The sequence below is a fragment of the Podarcis bocagei genome, assembly GCF_964188305.1.
Source record: "Podarcis bocagei genome assembly, chromosome: 6".
NCBI lineage: Eukaryota > Metazoa > Chordata > Lepidosauria > Squamata > Lacertidae > Podarcis > Podarcis bocagei.
The window spans coordinates 94,606,080-94,628,728 of record NC_138130.1 but is presented as its reverse complement, the minus strand read 5'-3'; the positions used below and the strand labels follow the sequence as shown (position 1 = coordinate 94,628,728).

General features: G+C 41.2%; 1 protein-coding gene across 1 annotated transcript in view; it reads left to right on the top strand.

The window, feature by feature from the left end:
- The window catches only part of TMEM135 (transmembrane protein 135), a 163,296-nt gene that overhangs the window by 10,558 nt on the left and 130,089 nt on the right, over positions 1-22,649 (top strand). The window contains exon 4 of the mRNA XM_081197412.1: positions 19,445-19,478. Within this exon, the coding sequence (XP_081053538.1) occupies positions 19,445-19,478 (34 nt within the window). The remainder of the gene's footprint in view (positions 1-19,444; positions 19,479-22,649) is intronic.

Below are 22,649 nucleotides of genomic sequence, written 5' to 3'. Positions count from 1 at the left end.
ATAGTCAAAATAAAAAAAATCCTTCCAGTAGCACCTTAAAGACCAACTAAGTTAGTTCTTGGTATGAGCTTTCGTGTGCATGCACACTTCTTCAGATACTTTTTCGTGTATCTGAAGAAGTGTGCATGCACACGAAAGCTCATACCAAGAACTAACTTAGTTGGTCTTTAAGGTGCTACTGGAAGGAATTTTTTTATTTTAAGAAAAGATGTTTGTATAATGGCTGAATCAAAAAATTCTGGGGGGAATTGTAACTCTGTGAGGAGTAAACTGCAGTGCCCAGGATTCGTAGAGGGAGGGGGTTGTGCTTTGAACGAGCAGCCTTACTCTTTATAGTGGTACCACGGGTTACGAACTTAATTCGTTTCAGAGGTCCATTCTTAACCCGAAACTGTTCTTAACCTGAAGCGTGCTTTCGCTAATGGGGCCTCCCACTGCCGCCACTGCGCGATTTCTGTTCTCATCCTGGGGCAAAGTTCTCAACCCAAGATACTACTTCCGGGTTAGCGGAGTTTGTAACCTGAAGCGTTTGTAACCCGAGGGACCACTGTACTTTACTTCTCTGAAGTGGCGGGTTTCACAGAGGACCTTCTTCAAGAACCCTGGCTTTGCAAAAATCCTCAGAACATACGATCTGACTTTCTTGCTCCATGATTTGATACATCCTGCAGCTTTCCCATACATTTCACTGGTCCAGATATCATGAAAGTACTCTTCATATTACTCCATTTGACCTCTACACATATCTGAGACGCCCGCCTGCCCTTCTCCAGTCTCCTGCTTCTCCTGCGACTCCTAAAGATGTCCTTAGGAATGAAGTCCTCCTTTTCCCCTCCTGCTGTGCTCATGTTGTTCTCATCCATAGCTGCTCTTTACAACTGAAGGAGTCACTAGAGAGGGCAAAAGGGATTAGTGGGAACAGGTGCAGTATTCATGAACTGCCGCTAAGGTCCTTGAAAGGAAATAGGCCTGGCAAGAAGCTGGCATAAAGAGATTGCCAAGAACTGGAGAAGGAAAATGGGCAGACTGTCTACTCTCCCCCTCCCCACACAGTTTGTTTTCGCTCTGTTGGTCTGTACCATTTATCTCTTAAAATATGAGCATGCAAGTATGGGAACCCTGCAAAATTTGCAGGGAGAGTTCATTGCGGGAAACCAGCCCCCTCTCTCCCCATATGGTCCTCTCTGTGTAAAGGGAATCAGAGTCCTCCCTTCTCCTTCAAAGCAACTGCAGAGAGCAACGTCTGTGTCCAGTTTCCCCTCTCTCTTCACCCAGACCATTTTGGAGGAGAACACAAGGTCAGATTCTGCCCCAAAGTGACCGTTACAGGGGGCGGTGAGATGACACTTGCAGCTCCTTGTGTTGGCTTGGGGAAATGAGCTGTGCTTTCTTCCTTCATTCAGCACGGCTAAGCCCTTGTCGCTGCTCAGACCTAGTGCCTGCTTACTGCTGATAACATTTCTGCAAGGGTAGGGGTGTGTTTGGTCTCCTTCTCTGCCCTGACCTCTGCATTAGAACTCCCAGTTTGTTGTTATTTTGGAATATGCTATCTTGAGTTCCATGGAAGAAAAATGGGGGGGTCAGTGAAATAAATAGCCCCGGGAGCTCATCGGCCCCTCATTGCCCTCTTCAGCACGTGCAGAAACAGCCTTCTCTGGATCTCGTCCGCTCCATCTGCTGGAGCATGTCTTCTGACACAGGGGAAAGTTCCTCACTCACCGAGGGTTTGAGACCCATTGGCTACCCTCCCCTGGTTACCCGGCCTCTTCTCCCTCTGATTGCTCATCCTTGTCCCCCCTCCACTTCCTGGGCTCTGAGACATCTTCCCTTCTTGGTTCCCTGGCTGCTTCCTCGCACCATTCCTCTGTGCCCAACCAGTCCATGACATTGCTCCATCCCTCAGTCTCTGTCCCCACAAGCCGCTTCCTCCTACCTGATCTGGTTTCACAGCTGCTGCTTCCCTTCTGTCCCCATGAAAAGGTGGATCAGGAAGTCTTGCCGGGAAAACCTTTAAATATTCATATAAAAGCAATCCAACATCGGATTGACACCATTCCAATGCTGTTTTGCTCAGAAGGAAGATAAGTTACCAGAGGAGGCACTTGGGATATGGCTAGGGGCAGCCATCATCCCTAAAGCATGAGACCCCATACACAGCAACCCTTCTGCCTGGGTGGTAATCACTGCCCTCCTGGTCTCTGAGTGCCAGACAGGTCGTCATCTCATGGACAAGAGTGGATCCAACCTACATGGTTTGGGGACTTGGCCAGGACAATAGGGGGGTAGTCAACTTGGTTAAGAAACAGGAACATGTATATCTTTTCCTTTGTTTCACTTAATGGGTGTAAGGTCAAGGGAGGGACAGGGGCAAACCTGATACTCAGGTTTCCGCCAGAAAAACCCTCCCAGTTTGTGACACAGATGTGATGTATGACGTTTTATTAAAATATGTTGTGGGTAAAATAGGCTTCTTTCTGCTTCTTCCATGTGGTAGTTGGAAGTCCTGTTGCAACAGTTCATTGAATAAAGACCAGGTCTCTCCAGAGAGCCAAGGCTGTGCAGGAGACCCCAGGACTCACCCCCCCCCCCACCAGGAGACGAAGAGAAAGGGAAGGGATGCTACTTACAGCCTGCCCATTTCGTCCAGGAAAAGATCCCACCCTCCTCTCTAAAGTAGCTAACTATCTAAAATGCCCACCCAAGCTTAACTCTGACCCCACCCCACCCCAACCCCTGCCCTAAGCATACACCTAACCTCCACCCTAAGCCTACACAACCCTACTGCTCTATGTACAAAATAAAAATATATAAAATATATACAAAATATGCACAGATGTGCACAAAAAATATAAAATAAAAAACAAAGAACAAAAATATTAAAATAAAGAACAATAAAATATGTGTTAAAATAAAAAAAGAAAAGAATAAAAGAAAATCAAAATAAATCAAATAAATCACAAGTAATACATGAAATAAAAATCAAAATAAGAAAATGAAAAAATAACAATTCACTAATCCTCCGCCTAATCTCCACCAACTGCCACTAACTCCTCACTCCTCCACTCGCCTCACTACTAATGGCCTCCTCCAAGTCTGTGGCTTTTAAAGGAGAAGCAGGAGATGTCACAAAGGAGGGTGGGTCCTTGTCACCGTGGCAACCCCCCACCTGGACCTGGGCCCGCCTGGCTCCTCCTGAGAGGTGATGCTCCTCTATCAGAACTCAGGCACCTGCTGTTCTGCCTGCAGCTGGATTCATGGATGTATTTCTCCAAACTCCTCCTCCTAGAATCTAAAAATCTTCGGAAGGCGACTACCCATTCCTACTGGTCAATGTTCCTGAAGGGAAAATGAGACAGACTGCTAAGGCCAATTTTTGAAGAGAATACTGCTCCTGCTTGCTCCTGTTTCTAATGGTTGAAACCAATTAAACTTTCCTTTTTTCATTAACCGCTTTTCAGATGGTGGGCTTGATAGGGTTCCTGAAAGTTAACTTCTTTGACGCTATCACTCCAATTGGCCTTACTGTTTCATTCCTCAAGGAAAACCAGGACAGCTTTCTGCATCTCTGCCAAGGACAATTTGAACTTCTTTTTATTGCACGTCTAAAACTAAGGAAAAAGAAATGTTGCTTGGAAAAATACACACATTGTTAAGAATAAGCCAGAGCTTGGCAGTAGATTTTCACACTGCCTCCCAAGAAGCATTAAAAGAACGGCACCCGTTAACACCCTTTCCCCACCCCTCCAAATGATCCGTCCTTAAGGTGGCTTAATGTAACATGATCACCACTTGGGAGACTGCAAGAAATTTCTTCCAGGGTGGCAACTCCGTAACCCATTTTGTCTCTTATTAGCTCTTATGGGGTAACCCCCCTGTTTTGTTTGCCCTGGCACCCTTGTGTTTAGGTCAGTGTTTGTTACTTGTGAAGATACGGAGTATTTTCCCCACTGCGAACTGTGGTCAGGGTAATATGGAAATAGTGGATAATTTCTGGGCAAGCAACTTGTGGATTTTGATGCAAATGTTCACTTTACTGCTCCTTTTGTGTGCTGTTGAGTAACAGTAATATTAAACTCTGAAAAATATCTTAACTCCAGGGCACTGGTCTCGGTTTAACCATGATTTTGGGGCACTGAAACAAGATTTTTGTCACTTTTGCTTGCAAGGAAATAAGGTGTTTATTAATGAATCCAGAATTGTGTTCAAGTCCATTTCCAGACATCTGGTTCAGAATCAGATTAGGTTCAGGGTGGTTAGCTAAGCTTGTAATTTCCATCACTCCTGTAGCATAGAATCCTCACACTTTTGGTCTTCTTTAACCAAGTTTGTGGGTTTTCTTTTCTAAAAAACACAATGAAGCTCCCATCCTTGCAGCTTTTCAGTATGGAGTTTTGAGCTCTTGTGCATTCCAAGTTCTTATCTCATCTGCTCAGGCGCAGAAGTCTGGTTGTCTAGCAGGGAAACATTCAGGCTTATACTTGGGTGAGCTAACTTGTTGTTATTCATTAATAGCACAGACCTTTACACCTGTCAACTGGTCAGAGTAGGGGCTGCTATTAGAAAAAAACTGATCAGAATGAGTGAAGAAGTGAGGGTGGATAGAGGAGGGGAAGGCAAGGTGATGCTGAAGTTGATTGCTAGTTCCCGGTTAGTTATTTGCTGAAATTTGAAATGTTGAAAAAAGAACTGGAATGTATATGTCCTTGAACCCAGAAGCAAACTTTGGACTATCCTATCATATATCTCCATGACTGTGGGATAGTTGCTTTCTAATTGCACAATACTTTTCCTCCAGTGTGTTTAGAGGCCTGTATAAATTACACAGATTTATTTGGCAAATAAATGGCTATGCAAAATAAGGGAGGAGCAAGGAATTATGCAGAGCACTGAAGATTTTTGCCGCCCCCCACCCATTGTACATTTTATACAACCACCCTTCTGGCTACTGAGATTATTGCCTGTGTTGGCCAGATGCTTGCAAACCTACTTTTAAAAGGGCTTAATAAAACAAACAATCTCCATCCCCCACCAATTTTGTTAGGAGGGGGAATTATCTGCCCATTTCAAATTTGGTGCAATTTCTGTACTTTTGAGAAATGGTGGCTTTCCAGAAGCTATAGGTTGCATCCAGCTAAATTAAAGCAGATCCACTGGAATGAATGGATTTGTGTTAGTAACCCATTTCAGTGGGTCAAATTTGTGCAGGTCTGAATTGGATCCAGTCCTATGTGAAATCACCAAACATCTTCATATTCTTTTAAATGGTCCTTTCTCTCTCATCATGCCAAATAGGTTGAAAGAGGGGGAAATAAACAAACAGTAATTGTTTTACTTTAAAATTCTTAAATATGTTTCTTTTAAACGTATCTAGCAGCTGGTAACAAATAATCACTTAATCTCTTCCCAGTGGGCACTCTATTTTAAGTTCCCTGTAGGCATTTGCTTACAGAGCATCCATATCAGACTGAGTTCAGGAATGAAATGCTTGTAAATTAGACCTCCATTGTAAGTGTTGATGTGTTTAGGTTCTGGGCCAGAGTACTGTATACAATATTCAATTGTACCTTTAGGAAAATGTAAGGAATATGAAGGCAAGGTAGCGAATGGCTAAAAGCCTTCTGTTTTTCCTTCAGTTAGTTGACACTGAAATTGCCATGATTGTCAACATAATCGAAGCTGTTCATAAACCACAGTAATCTGGCAGTGGGTTTGTGCTATCAAATTGATTACCCTGAAGTCAGCCAAATGTTTTATTCTCTTTTCTGTTAAGAAAAAAAAAGCTGTTGCCTGTCTCTTCATATGCAACCTGCTGTGTAATCCTAAGCATGTTTGCTCAGATGCAAGTTTCATGGTTTCATGTTGTTCAGTAAGACTGTAATAGGACCCTTCTGCTGGGTCAGACCACTCATTCTCTGAGTCGTGGCCCTTTGCGCTTACTCAAACTTACGTTTATATCATTTACCACATTTTTTGCACCATAACACTCACTTTTTTCCTCCTAGAAAGTAAGGGGAAATGTCTGTGTGTGTTATGGAGGGAATGCCTACGGGTGGCGGGGGGGATCTGCTGCAGTCGTGAGCAGAGGATCCATGGTTCCCCTCCCTTCCCTCCTCCGTGGCTCGCTTTGAAACAGCAAAGCGGGAGAGGAGCCGCTGAGTGGGGAGGAGAGAGGGACAGAGAGCCTGCTTCTTTAAAGGAGCAAAGCGGGAGAGGAGAGGAGTTGCTTACATGAGTGTAAGCGGCTCCTGTCTGGTTGGTTCCTTTAAAGCAAGCAGGCTCTCTGGCTCTCTCTCCTCCCCACTCAGCTCGCTACATAGCAGCAAGGTTTTTCAGCTCGCTAAGCCGGGGATGAGCGGGGAGGAGGGAGAAAAGCAGAGCCTGCTAGCTTTAAAGGAGCGAAGCGGGAGAGGAGAGGAGCCTTCTCCCCTTATACCCCTCTTCTTCATTATTAGCAGCATCCTTCTCCACCCACCCCACGCATGCTCCTTGTCCCTTGAGTGCTTTTCCTTCCCTCCCCACTTAAAACGTGGTTACAAAGCACTGATCCACATGGATCCTCAGGATTTTTGCACTGGGTCACCCCAAATTCACCATCAGATCACATAGCATGTCCATGGCTACATCTAGCACCAAAAAAACACGCACCCACTGTTGCCTGGGGCCGCAGTGGTGCAAAAATGTGGTTACAAAGCATGGATCCACATGGATCCTCAGGATTTTTGCATTGGGCTACTCCAAACTCACTGTCAGATCACATGTCTGTGGCCACAGCATGAACCACAAAAATCATACATCCACTGTTTCGTTTAGAATATTTTTTTTCTTGTTTTCCTCCTCTAAAAACTACGTGCGTGTTATGGTCGGGTGCGTGTTATAGAGTGAAAAATACGGTACATCATTGTATATTAGCAAAATGTCTGTTACTATGCTGGTAGGTTATTTTTGGAGGAAAGACTTGTAAATTGCAATAACTAGCATTTTTTTTGCTTTTAGATTGCTATTGAAAGCGTATCTTTGAAAGAGGGCTTTCCTTTAAGACTGATTAAGCCATTTTCTATTGGAAGCTTGTAATTTAATGCTATTAAGGTTTTGTATAGTGGTACCTCGGTTCCTGAACGCCTCCGTTGTCATACATTTCAGTTCTCAAACGCCGTAAACCTGGAAGTAAATGCTTTAGTTTTTTAATGTTTTTCGGAACCTGAACGTGCGTCACAGCTTCTGCTGAGTGCAAGAAGCTCTTGCAACCAATGGGAAGCCGTGCCTCGGTTTTCGAATGTTTTGGAAGCCAAATGGGCTTCCAGAATGGATTACGTTCAAGAACCGAGGTACCACTGTACTTAATTTTCTCTCCATATGTATTTGTTCTATATATGGTTTTCCCCCTTTTTGTTTTACTATATATTTTGTTCTTTTGATATATGTGTTGCAGCATGGAAACAGGTTGGGAAGCACTTTAGAAACCTTTCAATAATAAACCAACCCCTGGGGTGTAGTGAATCCATGCACAGATCCAAGGCAACACATACATGGTGGAATCTGCATCAGTGAGGACTAGCCCAGTCTACTTGATGTCAATCTTGCAGAACCTATTTTACATCCACTTCAACATGAGGATGCTTGGGGTGATAGGTGTACCTTGTGATCTCAGCTGTTGAGAGCCATCCTTGCACCTATCTGCACAGCTGCTGCTTCAGTTGGGTTCTTGATGATTAGCAGTTTGATCAGTTTGAAAGACATTTGGGACCCAAGTTTTCCACTTGTAAATTAAGAGGAAGTGATGAAATTCCTGTTTGCCAGTTTCACCTCTCCATTTCCCAGAGAGCCTGCTTTGGAGATGACTGAGTTGGGCCACAAAGGAGGGAGTGCTTTTCTCCTTTTTCTATCGTAGAAGAAGGGTAAAGGCACATCTTCTCTCTGTCTTGGCATTCTAGCATTACGTTCTAGCGCAATTAAAGGTTTGGAAAATATTTGGTGCATCTCTGTGTGTCCCTCTTTCCCCCTGCAAATGAATCATATTAACAAGTCAGGCAGCACCTAGATCCAAGATAGCGGTGCTAAATGTAAGCGTTCATTTTAAATCTGCTACCTAGACCCTGTCATTTTTAGCCTAGCAATGCAAATAGAGTGGCATGTTGTATAAGAGTAAAGTGCTAATTTTAACACAGTTTGAGAAAAGGCAATTAGATCTCTCCAGAAGTTAATTGCGTATTCTTTTGCCTAATGAGCCTAGCCCTTTACGCTTTTCCTTGGTTAATTACACCACTATGAACTGGAGAAAAGAAACCTAATTATAGCTAATCAAAATAAAGATCTAGAGTGGTTTTGAAGGGACCTCTGTGTGTGTTTTCCTTTTCCCTTCTTCAAGTGCCCTGTCCTCTAGGCAGAATTAGTGTTTACTTAGTTGCTGTTAACATTATAGTGGCGCCTGTCTCCTTGCTGTAGAGCAGGCTCTGTCATTGGTGCCATTATAAAGCCCTAAGTTGAGGTTCTGTAATTTGGCAATAAAAATGTACCATAGGCTACTTCTAACACCTTTTAACTTCCTTTTGGGATTGGGGGATGGGTGGGAAGGGAGGATAATGTCCTTAACATTTGCTGGATATTTACAAAGGTCACTCCAGAGTTTGAGGTGCGACCCTCACAGTTGAGAAATTTAAATGTGTCCATTTTAATACTAGACTGGCATTTTGAAGGTCTGAAGTATGCTTATAATGAGTTTGGCTTTTTCTGTTTAGAATCTTAACTGTGCAGAGTTCTGGTTAAGTCTGCATTGATCACAAACATAAATATATTAAGTACGGTTACCCTGGAATGTTACTAATTGCCTGTGCAAAATTGGCAGGCATATGTATGGATCTTTTTGTACTTTTTAATTTCATTTTAAAGTTGGCTCTCCAGGTGCGTGAATAAACACTTTCTTAACAGAGATTGATTGTATGGCATACTGTTATTACTGATTGTAGTATGTTGCCTATTAAATATGCCACAGTATATGTGCCATAAGCTAAACATGAGAAAATTGCTGTGGCTTTTGTGGATTTGACAACTTAGAACACAAATTGTACATGGGCTGAATGTTATTGCAATTTAATGTTTGTGGCAGCTTGGAATGGTTAAACTTTACCAGCTAATTCCATAAAATGCTTTCTGTTCCCTGGAGCTTTTCCCTGCTTCAGAATGGCCTTATTTTAAGTTCACAAGGCAGTAGTCTGGTTAAAATACATTCTGAAATCCATATTTGGCCTAATAAAAGTATTGCCCTGGAAAAAAAGCTCACAGAATAGTGCGCAAGGTTTTTGAGATTATTGGAACTCTTCATCTGACTGTAAACAAAGCAAGGAGTTGGGAAGGAAAAAACCTGGCTAATGGAAGGCAGTGGAGTCTGCATCTGCTCCCAGCCCCAATAAATATGGCTTTGGATAAAATAAGTTAACTCTCTGTTGTGTATTGTGACTTATACTTTCCTAAAAAGATGCAAGAGCAGCCTTTAAAGCTTTCTGCCTGCTTGATATGAGCTTTTTTTGTGTGTACGAAAGGAGTTTTGCAATCAGTCTTGTAATTCTTTGGCAAGCAGTAACTGTGGTTGGCATTAAGCACGGTGTACAAATCAGTCATACCTCTTTCATTTTAATAGAAATTTAAGTCTGAAAACAATAAAGCACCAGGGCTCTTGAGAATATGATTTCTGAAAGGCCAAAATGTCCTCCTGTCTTGTTTCGACAGAAGACAGGTTATTTCCCCTCCTTTCTCCGACTGAAGCATAATATCCCGTGTGTGTGTGTGGGGGTTGCCATCTCCGCCAAACATAAATTTAATAGAAGGGCAGGGGTTTTGAAGACACAGGTAGGACTCAAAATGGCAAAATTAACAGCAGCCATAAGATACCAGACAAATCAGAAACTAAGGCTAGAATGGTAATGTTTGAAGAGTACATGAGTAAACACTGTTCTAAGGAGAACATGTTGGTATGTATAGATTAAGTTTGTAAAGTAGATTTAGGTGAAATTAATATATTTAGAACATTAAAGATGAGATGTATAAGATGCAATGTAAATAAGAACTTAAGGTTTAAGGGATGATGAGTAGTGGAGGAGGGAAGTCACATGGGTGTATTAATTTTACTATTTTTTTTCCTTTTCCTTTTCTCTTCTGGGATATTATTTGTATTTCTTTCTGTGTGAATGATCATTGTTTGTTTGTCTGCTTATGAAATAAAATTAATTAAAATGAAAAAAAATATTTAATAGAAGGGCAGGGGTTTTGAAGACAGAGGTAGGACTCAAAATAAGTTTGTGTGTGTGTGATATGGAAATCCAGTTCTGACCTCAAGATATACATGAATAGTTAAAAATATGGCACAACAGCAGTGTTGGAAACTGGGATAGAAAAGCTAGGAGCCAAATGGCTTTGGGGACCTGGGTTATATGGGTGTCAAAACAGACTGTCTAGTCGCCACGGCGGGGGTTGGCAACACTTTTTTTCCTATTATTTTGGTAAATATGAACTAATACGCAATTCACATAAGTGACACATTGTTAATAGCACTTTTTTTAGCAGAAATACATGTTTAATTTGGTGTTTACAATAAAAATATTGATACCGTACTTCAGTTTTCGAAACTATACTCTTTATTGTTAAACTCCTTAACATATTGTCTATCCTTAACATATACTCCGAGGCTTCAAAGCACATACATTTCAGTAATCACTGAGTGTCAGGTAGGCGCAAAAAATGGCACCCAGACTTTTTGAGGTGTTCACAAATGGAGAATCTTTAGCTGCAAAATGTGCCTGGCACTCTGCTAATTTCAAACCCTGAACACTGGAGAAATACAACAAATTACATCATGTGTTAGGCAAACATTCCTCAGTTTCCCATTATATTTTGTACGATCAAATAACTTTTCATTTGTTTTGCAGCAATAAAACAATAAAAATAAAATTTGATCTGATGATTAGTGATGTATTTTATTTTATTTTGCTAATATAATTTTTTTATGCCAATCATTGCCATGTTTTTCCCCCTTAATGTTGGTTGTATAGAATTTTTTGCAAAGTATTTATTGTAAAACATGTCTGAATCATGTAATATTTAAAATCTTTAACGGTGTAAAAAAATAAATCATTAGAATTAGTGAAACAGTATTATCAAAACAGATTAAAATAGAAGAAATCTCTAAGAATATAATCTTTAATAATAAAACAGAAGTCTTGGCCAATGTGTGAAATTTCAGAAGCATGAAGAAAGCATGGTCACAGAATAGGTATTTTGTGTCAGATATTTATCCTTCTTCATAAATACTAACGGCAGAAGATATGTCCCATAATATGTAAATCCGGATGAGTTATTCAGATACACAACTCATTTCGCAGTGGAAAATTATAGGCTTCTTTTAGGGGGAAGATAGCTACGCTTTTAATGGTTTAGCCTTAGGGAATATCCTGAGTAGTTAGTCTTCAGTGTCTTGGGGATTGTAACTGTCATTGAAGTTATGCTGGAATCATATAGCTCTGGAGGTGAGAAAATGACATTGTGATCCTGGCAAAAAGTGAACCAAATACCAAACTGGAAATGTAGAGTCAAAAGCTCTTCATTTGAATGGACTGCAGAGTCAATGCTAAGTCTTTGAAATTGTGCTTGCTTCCCCCCCTTCTCTTTCTAGGGGCAAAAATGATGGATGCCTGCACTTCAGTGAAAATTAAGCTTTGGGAGCTTACCATCAATTTTGCTTGCCTTTGAAACTCTCCCACTCAATGCGCACAAGAGTGCAGAAAGGCTTTGACCACCGAAGCAGTTTCCATAAATGTCCTGGGAATTTTTAGATGAATGCTCCTGTACTAGATATGTAGGAGTTTTATTGTCTCATCTTCCAAGTATTTGAACTCTTCAGTGTTGTTGTAAAAGTGGAGGGGGAAGATTAGTTGTTCAGTTTCCTCATATTTATTAGGTTGGTTCATGCCTATTTGGTTTCTAACCTTCCTCAAATATCCTTGTATCTCCTTTGTTTGATTCTTATACTCATTTGTTCAAATATAAATGCATCCGTTGGAAGGGATCTCTTCCGCTCAAGGTCCAGAGTGCTCTGTAAAAATCATGTTAATTTTAAATCTGTTTTGAATGATATTTCAGTGTTGCATAGTTTATGAGCAAATTAATATCCAGTTAAATTCCTTGCTTTAAAAAAAACTGATAGAGAACTGTGAACATCACCAGAGTGCAGCATTAGCAAATATTTTGATATTTTTTTTGTTCCAGCTACCCTGGAAATATTTGTTACTGATGAAGTAAGAACATAGGAAGAGCCCAGGAAAGGTTTTTGAGGAGTGGTTTCAACACTGCCACCTTCAAACAGGCAGAGAACACTCCCTCTCGCAAGGAGGAATTTATCACCTCCCTGGCCCAGCCAGCCAGCTATCCCAATCCTCCTAGTTTTTATCAGCCAAGAGGGGCAAGGGTCAGGTTGCCCTGACCCATCCAAGCATTTTGTCCACATCCTTGAGCCTTACTAACTAAAACTCATCCAGCATAACAGGACTAGTGCTCTGGACACCTCTTGAGAGTCATCTGCTGTTACAGTGAAGGTCCTGCTGCAGGGTCAGCAAACTTTTTCAGCAGGGGACCGGTCCACTGTCCCTCAGACCTTGTGGGGGGCCGGACTATATTTTTTTTTGGGGGGGGGAAATGATGCAAGAACACCACGAGCCCCAATGGCTGCTTACCTGTGTCTTGCGAGCGGCAGGGGCTGGCGGCGGGGGGACGATGAGCGGCGTGCAAACGGGCTCCATTGAGGGGCGGCTTAAAATGGCGGCCGCTCAAGCGCTGCTGCTGGCACCAACAAAGCCCAGCCCCCTTCCTCCTCTAGGCAGGGCAGGGAGGAGGGAGGGAGGAGGTGCTGCTGCCGCCGCCGTGTGAGGGAGAGGGAAAGAACGTGCGCTGGTGATCCAGAAGGCTGTTGGGCCTGATCCAGCCCGCGGACCTTAGTTTGCCTCCCCATGTCCTGGTGGATGCAAGCAATGTTATCCTCAAGTGTGTTGGCTGCAGTGTGTAGGTGTGTCACGCAAATCCTCCCTGTGCTCCTCCCGGGACTGGAAAAGGGTTAGTTTAACCTCTGGTTTGCTAGTAAAACTGAATTACTGTGTCACGAAATGATGTGTGTCTAAAAAGCTCTGCTCTAGAATATAACAGGGAGCCAAACAGGCTCCACAAAGCAGGAGAGTGCACTCAGGGGCCATCATACCAACGACCCAAGCCATTCGGATGTTCCAGAGGTCAGCCAGGGCTTTGACAGGAGTGCCAGTCATATAAGCGGGAAAACATCCCAGAGCCGTCGGAAAACCCATTGGATCCATCAGCCTCTGAGGGCAGACCATAATAGTTCCCCTGCCTCTGCAGAGGGGAAAAGGTGCTGAAAGACTAAATCTCAACAGGAAGTGATCTGACCATGACAAGGGACTGATGTCAATATCCCACACTTTTAGATCACCCTCATTCTGCTCAGTTTTGATAACAAGGTACAAAGTAGAAGTAGTACCCAGCCATCACGGCTGGTAGCCATTATGGCCTTATTCTCCATGAATGTTTCCAACCCCTGGTTAGTTTATACCGTATTTTTCGCCCTATAGGACGCAATTTTCCCCCTCCTAAAATGAAGGGGAAATGTGTGTGTGTCCTATGGGGCGAATGCAGGCTTTCGCTGAAGCCTGGAGAGCGAGAGGGGTCGGTGCGGCAGGCTTCAGGAAGCTATCTGCAAGCCTTCGGAGCGCGGCGGGAGTGCCTGCCGGGCTCCCAACGCTTGTGGATAGCAGCCTGCAGCCCGCAGCCCGGGGTGCGCTGCGGAGCGCACTCCGGGCTTCGGGCAGATGTCCGCAAGCCTTGGGAGCCCGCGGGAGTTCCCGCCAGGCCCCCAAGGCTTGTGGATAGCAGCCTGTTCTGGGGGCTGGGGTAGGGGGAAGCTCGGGAATAATTTTTTTTCTTTATCCCCCCCCCCCAAAAAAAACACACCTAGATGCGCCCTATGGGCCGGTGCGCCCTATAGGGCGAAAAATACAGTACATCTACCCAACGCTTAAGGTCCAAACTTCCAGAGTTCAAAAAATTACGTGGCTTTTCTAATTGCTGCTATGGGTTTTTTTCCCCATCCTATGGGTTCTCTTGGCATCTGTCTATCCTGAGAGATATTGGAGGAAAAGAAACCCATGTCTACGTGGAAAAGGCTTCTACAAGCTATTGGGAGGCATGTCAAGAGTTGTCTTTCCTATGGCAAGCTGCATTGTACATTAGGTCTCCTATTGTTTGTCCCATGTCACATATCCTTAGGCATTCATGGGAGCAAGTGAATTGTGCCCCATGAATGGTGCTACGTAGTCTGGTAAATAGGTAGTAAACGCTCAAGCAGGTGAGCTAACTTTGTCAATTGTCATGCTCTAGGCCAGTAAACTAGTTACCTTTTTAAATTAGTTTGGCACAATCAGCTTTTGGTGAATACGAGCCACCCACTTGTTATTTCCTTCCATATTTTTGAATTCTGGCCTCCATAAATATTTGATCTGTAGTTTTCCTTGAGGTCAAATCAACAGAGGGCTTAGTTCTTCTGTTTTTTCCCTTTTTTATAAACATAGGCACAGTATCAACTACTTTCCAGTTAGAAGGTATCCAAGTTCTTTTTTGGAAAAATGTAAGAGATTGTTATTTCACACATTACTTCAATTAATGTTTTTGGCTGGAGTTCATCTCCATTCCAGATCTGCATTCATAAAGTGCTTTAAATTTCAAATTAAGCTTTGTGACCTCCTTTTCTTGTGAATTACATGCATCCTTAAGACATGGCACCATTCACTAGCATTTTCTTTTAAAAATAAAAGTGAGTCAGTGTATTCATTAGGATTTTGTGCCGTATATAGTTCCTTTAATCTCGTGGTCCATGGCCTTGCCCCTTTTCAGATTAGCAAAGAAAGATGGATTGATGTCCGTGCCACTGCTTGACATGCCGCCTTGAGAAATGCGTATGAGTCAAATGTTATAGCAGTACATAATGATCAATCTTTCTTCATTAGGGCTTGAAGAGAGGATGTTCCTGGAAGATTGCGGTCATGGTTAGTTTAATTAGTAGTGGATCTTTTGATGTTACAGGTCACTTGCTTTAATTTTAAGGTAGCTATAAGCTGCACTTATAATACATTTTCATAGAATCTTAGAGTTTGAAGGAGCCTCAAAGTACAGTGGTACCTCGGGTTACATACGCTTCAGGTTACACGCTCTGCTAACGCAGAAATAGTGCTTCAGGATAAGAACAGAAATCGGGCTCCGGCGGCGCAGCAGCAGCAGGAGACCCCATTAGCTAAAGTGGTGCTTCAGGTTAAGAACAGTTTCAGGTTAAGAACGGACCTCCGGATCGAATTAAGTACTTAACCTGAGGTACCACTGTACATCTGTTCCAATCCCATGCCACCTTGGTAAGAATATAATACCTCCACTCTTTAGTTTCATGAGCCCATTAGGGCTGGCAGAGTCATTAATGACAGCATGCAGCAGAACTAAGTAATCACACTTCTGCTAGGTAACAAACCAATTAACATTTAAATAGAGAATCACATAACAGCAAGCAGACAAAATAAACAAACAAATTGCCCATCTATAAAATAAGATTGACAGTTTAGTAAACGTTCTCCAAATGAAGTTTTGGTCACTGTAAAATCATTGTGTCTGAATCCAGATCATCAAATAGACATTAGTAGAAAATGCTAATAGGACTAGTGGATACATTTAAGTACAGGTAGTGTGTGTGTCCAATTGACATATGATTGCCAACTGACAGGTCCTTTTGGACCCGAAAGAGGGCAGAACAGGGTGGGTTTATGCATTTGGGGACCTGGATTGGAACCCCCGTGCAAAATGGTTTCTGCATGCATGCAACATTTTGGTTTATAAATATGTCTTTTTCTAGTAGTGCAAAAGTGTCTGATAATATGCTTAAGCTACAGCACAGGGATTTTTTCTGCCTCCCTCCCCCATCTCCAGATTACTTAAAACAATTTTGGAATGTTTTGTAGTATAGATCTTTTGCTTACTCTTTAGCATTGGCCATTTTGATTAGGCTTTCTCTCTCTCTCTCTCTCTCTCTCTCTCTCTCTCTCTCTCTCTCTCTGTGTGTGTGTGTGTTTGTGTGTTTGTGTGTTTGTGTGTTTGTGTGTTTTCAAGTGAATATTGGTGTTAGACAGCTCTCCCGCTGTATTCTATTTTCAAGTCTACTTTACTCAAAGGCATTTTGGAGATCTGAAATGGTGACTGTACAGGACACTATAAACCATGTGTCGTGATAGGTATTTGCTTTCATAACAACTTATGTTTGGGTTCTTTTTATATTGAAAAGTCACTGCTTAAGTCTGTGTTTTGCATTCTCTGTATTATTATGAAAGCTTAGCTGTTCTTGTTGGTTTTAAGTGAACTTTTGCACTGGTATTTCACTGTCAGACTTCTGCTGAAAGTAGGAAATAGGTGGGTGTGAGTGATTAAGCATAACCTAAACATCAACTGTAATGCTTTGTTATTTCAGACTTCCCTTCCATCCCCATCTTAGTTCTAGATCTGGAATTGCAGGATTTTCAGTGCTTGGTAATAGGTGTTACACAGCTGTTTGGAAGGAAAATTGGTGATTTCTTGATTTGACTATGGGTTTGGATTATGTACATTGTATTTAGTTGTACAGGTTAAGTGGTATGTTTTACTTTTTATATAAAAAGGTCTGTATTTGCGGATCAGATTCTACCTTCTGAAGAAAAGCAGCTAGGAATAGTTTTATGCTATCACATTTATGGTCAGAAAATAATGGTGATATTAGCTCATGTCTCCAGTTTAAGCCAAATAAATACAGGAATTTGTCCCTATAGAATGCAAAATGATGTATTGAAATATTGCCAAACGTATTTTATTTTAACTGAAAGATCTTAAAACAAGATACGGTCAAAACCTACTAAGGTACGGTATGGTGTTGCTTGGCTCAGCATGACATTTGGGCGAAGCAGCACTAGGGGAAGGTAGGCATTGCTTCTGTTGATGGCAGCAGATGGTCCCAAGATCAAGGAAGGGAAGGGTTGCAGCGGCATCCTGTCCTCTTCCTGGCTCACCCAGGCATTTGCTTCTATTCCAGGATGAGCAGCAGCAGCATTTTCACTTGCCCTTTTGAGCAATTCCAGATGATTCATTGGGAGGGCAGTTTCTACTTGCTTCAGGCAAGTAGCTGAACATTAAACCAGGCATAGGCAAACTCAGCCTTCCAGATGTTTTGGGACTACAGTTCCCATCATCCCTGACCACTGGTCCTGTTAGCTAGGGATGATGGGAGTTGTAGTCCAAAAGCAGCTGGAAGGCCAAGTTTGCCCATGCCTGCATTAAACCATGTACCTGGTATAACTCTACCAGGGAGCACTGAGTATCAATCCATGTGCATGCTGCATGTTTACATATGCTGAGAATATTACTAGCTAGAGCTATTGTGAAATAAAGTTACAACTTCTGGAACTGGATCATGGAAAGTTGGATAGAGCTGAAGCAGCAGTTCTCATAGCATCAACAAGAGATCAGATCTGGTTTATTGAAGATCAAAGCTTGAGTTGTAATCTGAGGGGTCTTTGTATGTAGAGTCCTATGACAAGTGTGTTTGGACTGGGGAGAGCTGGGTTCAAATCCTCGCACAGGTTCAATCACTATCTTGCAGCTTAAACTACCGTATTTTTCGCTCTATAAGACGCACCAGACCACAAGACGCACCTAGTTTTTGGAGGAGGAAAACAAGAAAAAAAATATTCTGAATCTCAGAAGCCAGAACAGCAAGAGGGATCACTGCGCAGTGAAAGCAGCAATCCTTCTTGCTGTTCTGGCTTCTGGGATAGCTGCGCAGCCTGCATTCGCTCCATAAGACGCACACACATTTCCCCTTACTTTTTAGGAGGGAAAAAGTGAGTCTTATAGAGCAAAAAATACAGTACTTCACTGATAAGGGGGGAAATATTGTTGGACTCCAGCTACTGTCAGCCTCAGTTAGCATGACCAATGGGTTTTAGTCCATAACATCCTGATTGCATCATGTTGCCTTAGAGCAGGCATGTCCAAACTTTGCCCTCCAGCTGTTTTAGGACTACAATTCCCATCATCCCTAGTTAACAGGACCAGTGGTCAGGGATGATGGGAATTGTAGTCCCAAAACAGCTGGAGGGCTGAGTTTGGCCATGCCTGCCTTAGTGGAAGGATAAAGATACAAATGCCTTAAAGTTCAAACCCAGCCTCTGAACTCTGTAGTGAACAAGGAGCCATTAGAAATGCAAACGTAATGACAAATCACCTCTTTCAAACTAACAACTAATGTGGGATAAACACCAAAGCAAAACACTAGTGTGAATGAGTTCTAAAGCAGAGCTGGTGTTTTCAGCCCTCTGGCTGTTGAGTGTGTAGGAACATAGGAAGTTGCCCTATACTGGCTTGGTTCACAAGGCATTGTAAGCCACCCCACTATTTCCTCCCCAGGTTTTAAATCCGGGCAAGATGGCAGCTAAAGCAAGGCTTGGCTTGGCTTGGCTTAGCCTGCCATCTGTTTTTTTTTTTTTTTAATATTTTATTAGATTTTAACAGTAAAAGAAATTTTCAGAAAAATACAAAAACAAAAAGGATACAAAGTCACAACATACAATACAAAAATACAAACATTAAACACAACGAAAGAAAAAGAAAAAAAGACAAAAGAACAAAAATTCCCTCTTTCTTAATTTCCATCTTCAATTGACTTATTTTCCCGACTTCCTCACATCTCCCATTCTTGTATCCCTTTTTAGAAGTTTATTCAGCAAATTCATATTCTAACAATTTGTCTATTTATTATTCCAATCTTACATTTTACTTTATTGCTAAAGCCCCTGAAGTCATTTCAATGTCTTTTAGCATTCATAAATTTTACAGTGTTTCTGCAAATAAATTTTAAATTTTCTCCAATCTTCTTCCACTGACTCTTCCCCCTGGTCTCGGATTCTGCCAGTCAATTCCGCCATCTCCATGTAGTCTATTAATTGCATCTGCCATTCTTCCAAGGTGGGTAGATCTTGTGTCTTCTTAGCCTGCCATCTGAACCTGGTTCCAAAGGAGAAACATTGGCCGCAGATCATGGTTAAGGATCATGCTGCACTGAGCTAAAAAGGATGGAATGAGGTCCCTTAGGAGGACCAGTCTTAGGTCCTTAGGAGGTCCCTTAGGAGGACTCATTTGTGCTAAGCCAATGAGTTGGACCATTGGTTCATCACTCTCAGCATTATCTATGCTGACTGGCTCCCCGGGATTTCAGGCAGGGATAGAATTTATCATAGACTTAGAGTGAAGTTCTGGGTTTTTGTGTGTGCAATAAATCAGCAGTTAAGCTCAGTATGGCTTAATAATTCTATGTTTCGGTTTCTGTCTCTAGGAGAGGGCTGCTTACAATTTACATGGCGAATTTGGTAAGTAAAACTCTTAACATTTCATTTACATATTAAAATGGAATCATTTTAGAAGCTGTTATTAAGTCGAGTTTCCCTTAAATGTGATACATAATTTACTGGCTCAGTCGGCACCTAGAGTTCACCAAGTACCGTAATTCAGAGATCCTGAAGGTTCTTAGCTAGATGGTGAAGTGGAAAATATGTCATTTTACTTCTAATATTGTAGGCAAATGGATAAGCTATTTTTCTTCCAGAAAAATTCTGTTGCATATTGTACTTGCATATTGAAATATTAAATTTTATGTCAAGTGGGTACTTACTCTGAACAATGTGTTTAATGTGACTTTTTACTTTCCATCATCAGCTTTCTGTATTGAGCTTCTTTGAAAATAAATACAATCACAATTCAAAGGGTGTCATTCTTCTGTGTTCTTTTGATGCTCCCTTCTTGATATGCTTCTCTGGAGTCCCTCAGATTCATCAAGGAAATTATACCATGCTTGCTCCAGTAATACAATAACACAGCTGCCTATTAATAAAGCAAAGCAAACTTGTGCTGTGAAGGTCTATAGAGAGGAATAATTTGATCATATTTCCAGATTGTTTCTAAACCAAATGATGGGAAGTTTAGAAATACATATTTGGTAAGCTGTGTTTCCTGTGTTTGTGGACCTATGGTGGCAATAGCTACCATATTTTTAATTTTAATTTTAATTAAAATTATTTATGATAGTAGAAAGAATGATTTCCTTGAGGTGTATGGATAACTAATTCTAGTATTAGGATAGGTACTAAATATATTAATATATATACAAGCGCAAAAATAGAATTATCAAAGTAGACTATTATTTTACATAAAAACACCTTTAGCATCAGAGCAATAGGAATACAAATTTAATAAGGCAGTTGTGAATTGGAAAGAATTTATTGCGCTGTCTTCTGCATGGTTGTGCCATTTAACATTTTTCTAGATGTGTGTAGGCTATTCATGGTCAAATTAGTATCACAAGGGGGAGTCTTCAGTGAACTGCCTTAAGGTAAAAGATTAGCAAAAAGGACTTTTATAGATCTCCGACTATCTCTCTATGACAGATTAAATTGGGAAGATTGCTTAGGATTTCACAAGCAGTATACATTATTTTTCATCTGTTATTGTTCCATATAGTTGGTTGATGTCTGCATTACAAACAATGTGATGTAAGGTTGGCTTATATATATATCAGAAATTTGATTCTTAATTTTTAAGTACTACTCTCTATTGTCACAAGAAGAAATATGTCCGAAGGAATTATATTGCTAATGTGGACTTCCTGTTGACCCCTGGTATTGTCAAGTGAACATAGGCACCAGGTTTCCGGATACTGAACTAAAATTGAGGTTGCCACCGCTAAACTGACATGCGTGATCTTGTAGTCTTGGGTAGATTGTGGTTCTGAAAAATTCAATTTAACAGTACCCAAATACAGACAGATGAATGCAGATGTTGTACAGCACCGTAGGCTTTATTTGTGACATGCAAGTTTAATAACACAATAATTGATCTCTTTGGAAGTTAGTGTAAAAAAAAAGAATTCACATAAAGTAATATGAGAACTTATGTAGCTGAGAATGTGGGCTACAGAATCTGAACCAGTTGCAATCAATGAATCAACATTTCTGTAATACCAAGGAACTGAGAATGATAGTAGCTGGTCCTGGAGGCTCAACAAACATGCACAAGTCTTTCCAGATCTATTTTGGATTGCACATGTTGAAGGCAAGACATTTCTAAGATGGTAAAAGGGGTGTATTGGTAACATATGTATATATAAGACGATCCCTCTAAAGATATATTGGGATCAAAGCGAACCCCAGGATTCCAGCTGGAGGGTGAAAGTGAAATGTGATCACTACAGTTATTTCTGGATAATAAGGTAGGAGAGGACTGTAAATAAGATCCTTCTTAGATTCCTTGAAAGTAAAAGGCACAGTAGATGACAAGTTGGCAAAATGTTCTCCATTTGAATAAAGTGCTTTGGAGCTAGAAAAATTGCATAAAGCTGTGTAAAATTCTAGACACTTAAACAGAAGGAAAAATGAGTGGCAGGAGTGGGAGTAATTCAGAAAGCTTCACATGGTGATTGCAATACTGAGTAGAATAATTAGTGGTAGGCAAATCAATATGTTTTTTAAACTTAAATTTACATATTGCTTCTTAGGTGAAACTCTTAACAATGTAGTTAACAATGAAATACAAAACCATAAGTTGCAAAGAAAGCAATAAAAAATTATAAAATAATGTATGTCCTTGGAGAACTTACAACTAAAGGGAAAGGTACAATTAAAAATGGGTAGTTATGAAACCCAGTATTACCTTTTTGGTTCTTATTTCTCTAATGCTGTTGTTTGAAACTTCCAGCTTTTTGCCCAAGCTTCAAACCAGTTACTTACCAAAGTTTTCTTTCCACTTAGAGGAATGAAGTAAAAATAAAATGATAAAATATTTAAAAGAGATTGTTTTCTGAGTAGCAATCATGGAGGGAACTAAGGTTACTGAAGCAGTAGCAGTGGTGGCTTTCCTTGCTCTCACCCCCCTTTCCTTTTTCTAAGATATTGGCCTAGTTCAGACATACCTCTGTGCCATAGTTTGGTACTATATCTGTGTGGGCCTTGGTCTCAAGTGCATCCCCTCTCCTCTGTTGAGCACTGGAAGAAAAACTGGAAAGCCAAAAAGTTACATTTCCTGTGACTCCTTCTCATAATGCTAAATTGTGGTTTAGCATTATGTCCAAACAAGGTCAATGGGTTATTTAATTTTTGAAGTCTGCTATATAAATTACCGTAGACAAGAACCACATTCAAATACAATGCCAAATACATACATGAGCAACAGCGAGACTCAGGCTTCTGTACATTATCTGCCTGCTCCTTTCATGACCCAGTTTCTAAAATGACTTATGGGTTCTGAGAAAAACAAAGCTTGCGTTACAACACAGCAAATTGCAGTTTGCCTAAGCAAATTGCAGTTTGCCAAGCTATAGGTTGTTGGACAAATATAGAATTAGCCATAGCAGTCCTCCCCAACTTGAATCTCTGATGTTTTTGGATTACAACTTCATCATCCCCAATGATGATTCCTGGCTAATAGTCATGGATGAGGGAAGTTAGAAGGCTGTACTATACAAGGTGAGGCATAAGTGGGGAAGAAGG